Below are 6,930 nucleotides of genomic sequence, written 5' to 3'. Positions count from 1 at the left end.
TTGGGCGAGATGGACTTCCAACGACTTTTTGACCCAAAGCAGGGTGGCAAGGTGATCTTATGGTTTGGGTGGTTGACCCAGGTTCTGGGTTCGATCCCTGACATTCTTGGCTAGACTATGTTGAGGAGGTGAAAGGAGAGGAATGGGCTCCACCATCCACTTCCGTGCCCTAGACACAATGGTCTAACAACCCACTGTCCCTACGGCCTTTATGACTATGACGAAAATCACAGCATTGCTTGTCTCCCACCAGGGAAGAATGGCCGTACGATGAGTACGTCCCGCCGTACTTGCCGAGGTTCCGGGACGGCTGGGCGCCCGCGCAGGTCGCCGACGAGATCAACCTGCCGATCCACCCGGACCTGCCGTCCGTGGGCGCCACTCACACGGCAAGGGTCGTCCCCAAGGCAGCGGAGAGCAGCATGGTAGGTGTTACATACAGAGATATCTGACGTTCAAAGAAATCCAATACAATTTAAAGGCGGCAAAGGGAAATAATTTGGATGATAAAATGTGTATATATAAATTTGCAATATTCACAGTTACCGCCATTTCTTTAACAGATTTTGCTATCATTTTATACTTAGAGAGTTTGAAATAGCCCCAAAGCAATCTACATGAGGAGTCCCTTTAGTTTTAGTACCAAATAGTGAGAACCAGCCTACGACACGAAACAAGCAACGGTTTTATGAAAGATAAATAGATACATAAAAGCTTTTTTCTGTTTCCTAACTTCAGCAACGAGCAGCGTCCCTCGACAGACTGGACCAGCTAGACGCCCAGCCTGAACAGTTACCAGTTAGTGAGCCGGTAAGTACCTGTTAAGTTGTGAAGTAGCGTCTGTACTTGTCCTAAACCCCTGTCACAAATAGCTGAATATAAGGCTTGATAAACTTGTCCTAAAAAAAGACCGTCCCTAAACTGGCTCCCGAAAAAGCCAGTATATTTTGCAATGGACCTGGACCATGATGACGACCAAATGGTCATCATGGCTGTCTTAGAAAATCTATAAGATGACGGTCTTATTGAGATCAATCATAAGTGTGTCATGCCATGGAAGACGCGCATATTACCGTAAGGCAAAACTTCATTTGGCAAGGTGTGACGAGACAAAAAGGAGAGAAAATGACCAGGAAGGGCCGTGCTTTCAGATCGTCTACAGGCGGACGGACAAGCGCCCCAGTCGGGCCGAGCATTTGCCTCTTCCCCCGGTCGAGAGGATTCGTCGCAGGAGAACATCAGAAGCCACAGAACGTTCTGGAAAGACTGAAAAGTTGATGTATCATGCGCCACCACCACCACAACCACCGCCGCCGCCCTCCAGCCCTCCCCCGCTACCACCGCCGTCACAGGCGCCGACGTTCCCGGCGAGTAGCGTTACGGAAAAGGTGCTCTCGGTGGTGGAACCCCACTTAGATGCAGTTGCCCGCAACACTCGCTTTTCCTTTCGCTTGCCTGCTGCTTTGCTGTCGTGGTTTTTGCGCCTGGGCACATCCTTGATGTGTAGCTGGAGCTCATGCACCTTTTTGTTGCTGCCGACTAACGCTGCCGATGCACGGTGTTGAGTAGCCCACCCAATAGTTTTGTTGGCGGTAAATACTTACATTTCATGATCGGTTAAGCTGTCTTTTGAATTAAATTTGCATGAGCATAGCATGGACGCCCATAAATAGCAGTGCACGCAAATATTCTGTTCGAACGACCGTTGGCTTTTCGTTACTTGAACATCAACCTGCTTGGAAAAGTGTTGTTTTTATCAATTTGTTTGGCTTTCTTAAATATTTTGTTGGTCATTTAAGATTTGTCGCCATTTGCTTGCTTGCTACTTCATATAGCAAATAGGATTTGAACATAAAATTGACGATGGTTGACTAGACCAAACAAAGTTGGACGATCTATGATTCTAGACTCGTAATATGCCTTTGTTTTGAACATATATGTAAATGGAAGCTTACCCTAGCTTACTACTTCTTTCAATTTCTGAACTGGCCGTTTTGCGTCGTCCAAAGTCGTTTAAGACGGTGATGACGATCATCAATTCGATCAGAAAAAGTATAAGGCCTTGCAAAAACTTTCGTTTTATAATGCTACAGGTGGTCCCTTCCCTATATCTCTATTAAGTGACATTCCATTGTCATTGACGTGCCCATCTTCTACAAAGCCTACATAATGGCATACATGACGATGACGGTGTCGTAGCATCAAGCCATTGCATTGCAGACCACTTTGGATACATCAATGTGGTAGATGCTTCGCTTTGAACGTAGTAGCGCTGAACAAACCTAAGAGCGTTTGGAAGCATGGCATAAGGGAACCTGTCCTTTTCCCAAGTAGACGACATATTTGTGTGAAATACTTCTTAGTTGCTAAATGTGTGTTGTGTCGTTTTATGTATACAGTCTACAGAGGAACATGTGTTTCAGTTTGAACAGAACGGCTACCGGATTGAGGATGACCAGACGTCGATGGCAACCACAAACACACAAAGGTTAGTACTGATTCTGATTATCTACCTGATAGACTATCTGATAGACTATCTGTCATAGTAAAACTCTTACATTTGTACAACACCTGTGAATGAGTTCATCAAGACCATGTCCAGGATAAAAGATACAAAAACCGGAGTTCTGTTTCAGCACCAAGGTCAGACATGATGACCTTCTTTGTCTGCCTACATACCAAATATCACCAGAATCCATAAATGACCTCTACATACCATATATCATCACAATCCATTAAGGCCTTCTACATATCAAATATCATTAAGGCTTTGTACATACCAAATATCATCACATGCACAATACATTAAGGCCTTCTACATATCAAATATCATTAAGGCCTTGTACATACCAAATATCATCACAATCTATGAATACCTTCTACATACCAAATGTCATCAAAACCCATAAATGCCCTCTCAAGTCAAGTCAATTAAATTAAACTGACCACGAATATGTGGAAACACACGCACACAGTCACACCAATTCCAAAGAATACCATGTTTTCATGTAGGTAACAAATATTTGCTCACCGTGCCCAGGTATCGCTCGGTCTCCGCGTCCCGACAAGGTTCCCGCCACGGTACCCGCGGGCCCCACTGTAAGGCCCGGGTGTCGTTTGACGCGCGCAACTCCCACGAGCTCAGCATCGTCAAGGGGGAGAAGTTAGAGATCAGGGACGCCTCACGGCAGCGGTGGTGGCGCGTACGGAACAGGGCAGGGGACGAGGGCTTCGTCCCGTCAAGTTTCATCGACCTAGGAGATGGGGTAAACATTGTTCTGTAACTTATTGTTACGTCAAACGAAGAGTAGACATTCATGTAGCGAGATGTAAAGGAACTTGTTACCCCAGCAACTGGATAGATTTTGAAGACTCTCGAAATCTATCCAGTTTTCAAAATCTATCCAGTTATCTTTTTCTTGTTTGCTATATCGATAATTAGTCGTGAATTTGTGAACTCTGAATTGTACGTTAACTTTGTGCACTGGCTATATATAATCAATGGTATGACAGGTTCTCCCTAATTCCATGTCAACATGATATACTAGAAGTAAAAGTATACAGATTGATTGCTGTAAAACATATCATCACTCATAGCATGTTTGGAAGAAGTATTATCTCAGAAGAGTGGTTCGTACTTCTCAGCTCAAGTTTAAACTTGTGCTTGCAAAAATAGTCTGCATATTAGTAGGAGTGCTTTACAGCAAAAGCAGTCGTAGCTTTGATTTTAATATTGTATATGATTTATCAATATCTTGCATATGACCTGTGCAAACATAAACATTTCTAACATGAACACGTAGAATATGAACACGTAAAACATATAACATATGCTACTTGCCTTGGACACTTTTTCCCCACTTTCCGTTGAAAAGACGAGTAGGGCCGCCAGCGTAGCGAGCAGTGTACGGGCGCGGTCCAGTCACGGTCGGAGCCGCAGTCGGAGCCGGAGCCGTAAGCGGGCCCCGTCCGTGCCCCGTGAGGCGGTGGGGACGTACTCAGTCCCACCGTCCGAAGCAGGTACTAACGGTCGTCCCTGTACATTTATCCAGAACCGTGCTTTATCCAGAACCATGCTCGGGCAAGGTTCTGGACAGTCCAAGCGTATCCAGAACCGTGCCTGGGGCAAATCTACGTTCTTGGATACACGGGGACTATCCAGAACCGTGCCTGACTCCAACACTAACCCGTTCAGGTATGGGACTAGACAGGCACGGTTCTGGATACAATGGTCCCCATCTACAACCACTCATCCACTGACCAGTCATAACTACCACCCTGTGGTCCACGGTGGTCCCGATGCTTCTCCTTTGCGGTGCTTGCAGCAACCTCGTGTTTGGTATTAACTCAACCATGCACCAATACGCACACGGAAGCGACCAATTGCAAACATACAAAACTACAATTCATAGTTGCACGTGCGATGCACTATTTCACGGTGATGCAGAGACAGCAGTGTTGTCATGCACATCCACGCACCAACCCGTTAAAAATATCTCTAACCACACGACTCTACAAAACGCAAGCAGGCAACACCGTATGGAGAGGCACAAGACCACTTGGTTCCTCTAACACAAATAGTTACATTACAGAAGGTAGTTGGTGGCAAGGGAGGCAAGGTGCTTTTGCTAGAGGTTCAAAGGTAGCGTGGTGAACGTTTGTAGGGGTCGCCCTGCTGCCATCTTTGTTTTCTGTCCTTACGAATGCATTTCTTACCCGTACCGCAAGAAGCCCTCAGTGTACGATCCCGAAGACGACGCAAAAGCGGGGATAAACGGTCGAGATCACGGTCGGAAGGGAAGAGACGATCACGGTCGTCGAAATCACGTTCTGGATCGCGACGCAGATCGAGGAGCAGGAGCAGGGGGACTCAGGTTGACGAGCCAGGTATCGCCAAGTCCTTCCGAGAGCTACAATCTCTCGGTGTAGACTTTTGACGCCTTGACTGTACTAACAACGCTTTCCAAACTAACAGCAGCTTTGCAATATTGCAACTAGCTTTGCGCCAGTTGGTGACTAGTCTTAGGGTCCGGTCAATACGTCGTAAGATTGCCTTACGATTAGAAACTGCTGGCATTCTTGCAATGGTTGTGCATGTACCCTGCAAAATTCAGCTGCCTTTTGCATCAAAGGCTATATATTAGGCCCCATTCTCAAAGCCGGATCAAAGCGAATCAATTCGACTCGATCTGGACAATTTCATCCTAGTGGGAATGGGACCTATGATCCTATTCGAGGGTTGGTTCTGTCGCAACTCGCTTGACAGTAGATCCTACAACAAAATGGTACGACGACTTTACGACGAATATGACCACGCCGCTAGTAGCAGCAACAGATACGTAGAGATAGAGGGTTGCTTGATGGCATTGGTGTAAATTGGAATGACGCCAATCAATCATTTCACAATCAAATGATACACCTTAACAAGAAAACAATCATATCTAGATAATACTACCAGATTGAAGACGTATTTATGGAGGGAATTTCAGCGTTTACCATAATGCCATTGAAAACCCCATTCAACCTGTGTCTTAGCTATTTTTTTTGCCGTGTGCTTTATGATTTTGTTGGGGGATGTTTAGAACAGTGTAGTAGTAGCATTTCTATATTTGTGTTATCTTTACATTCTGTATACCCTAATGTAACATGATAACTTTATGTAACATTATTAATATGATAACATATACATTTAGATATACCTTCATTAGACGGCTATGGGACAAAATGTTGCAGTAATAGTCCGACATTTACTGATCCTTAAACCTAACCCTCAAAGGCCCTACATCGTAACACTGATGCTAATTTCTTAACACATCAATATCTTTAGCAACTTATGTTTAACACACATATATCTATTCTTACGTCCTATCCCTCCAGGACCAGTGACGCATGATGACGATGATGATGAGGGCCTGACGTATGACTCCTCCCCGGATGACGTGCGGCTGTGGCTGAAGAAGAACGGCTTCAGTCGTAACGCTATGGACTACCTCGGAGTTCTGACGGGCACGCAGCTCTTCAGCCTCACCAAGGCGGAGCTGCAGCTGGTGTGCGGGGAGGAAGGCGGGAAGGTGTATGAAGCCATGACACACGTCAAGTCTAAAATACAGGGTGGCAAGACTAGACATTAAAGTTTTCTCGCCTTTATCTATTTTATTAGGTAGCCTGGGTGCCAGACCCACAGCACACTAGGCTCAAAGTTTTCCAGTGTTTAGTGTGCTGCCCCGGTATCCAGGCTAAGTCCCTGTCACACATTCAGGACTTTCCCAGACCTTATCCACGACCACCAGCCAAGGTTGGCTGAAGTTCGAGAACATTCTGATCATATTAAGGCCACCCCTACCTTTTCATACGAATTGAAAGCAAATTTGAGTAAATTTTAGTCAAATTTGACCCCCAAACACTGCTGACCTACTCCCGATAGCCGAAGACCAGCCAACCACCAGCCAACCATGGTCGAACCTCCCATCCACACCCAAATGTTGTAAATAGTTTAAAAGCCGAACAGTAGTCGACTTTGCCGAGCACCAACCGACCGACGACGTTTTATTGAGGTTATATTCGGCTTTGTGTGACAGGGGCTTAAAGGCATCCAATGCAGTTTTTGGAGCTTGGAAATCCGGGGTTTTTTAGTCAGTATTGTAGTCACTTATCTACACACAACACACTGAGCAAAAATTCCCAAGATTCTGATGGCAAATGGTTACTGGAAGGGTCCTTGGCTGATTTTTAGGGTACCACCCAGAAAATAAAGGACTCATCTTGGGGCTTGTTTCTGCAGTTTTAAATACCTTAAGTATGAAATACTGATGAAAATGTGCTAATGTGAAGCTGCAGTATGTGTCAATATCACAATGATTGCCTTACTCATAACATTTCTAGTTTTGCTGCCCTGAAATCACATTGGATGCCTTTAAGCCCCTGTCACAC

General features: G+C 45.3%; 1 protein-coding gene across 7 annotated transcripts in view; it reads left to right on the top strand.

Moving 5' to 3' along the window:
- Nucleotides 1-6,605, top strand: part of LOC109467448 (epidermal growth factor receptor kinase substrate 8-like) — a 16,401-nt gene extending 9,796 nt beyond the window's left edge. Inside the window, exons 6-12 of one of the 7 annotated variants that reach the window (XM_019765435.1) lie at nt 254-425; nt 739-810; nt 2,424-2,488; nt 3,041-3,266; nt 3,876-4,020; nt 4,729-4,887; nt 5,878-6,605. In XM_019765435.1, the coding sequence (XP_019620994.1) occupies nt 254-425; nt 739-810; nt 2,424-2,488; nt 3,041-3,266; nt 3,876-4,020; nt 4,729-4,887; nt 5,878-6,131 (1,093 nt within the window). In that variant the 3' untranslated portion in view covers nt 6,132-6,605. Of the gene's footprint in view, nt 1-253; nt 426-738; nt 811-1,151; nt 1,569-2,423; nt 2,489-3,040; nt 3,267-3,875; nt 4,021-4,728; nt 4,888-5,877 lie in introns of those variants that run through there. The other 6 variants (XM_019765432.1, XM_019765433.1, XM_019765434.1 and 3 more) reach the window with 6 other exon arrangements.
- The last annotated feature ends 325 nt before the right edge of the window (nt 6,606-6,930 follow it).

Source organism: Branchiostoma belcheri, unplaced genomic scaffold, assembly GCF_001625305.1.
Source record: "Branchiostoma belcheri isolate BF01 breed outbred unplaced genomic scaffold, Haploidv18h27 scaffold18, whole genome shotgun sequence".
Taxonomy (NCBI): Eukaryota; Metazoa; Chordata; class Leptocardii; order Amphioxiformes; family Branchiostomatidae; genus Branchiostoma; species Branchiostoma belcheri.
This window is presented reverse-complemented; position numbering and strand designations above follow the sequence as displayed.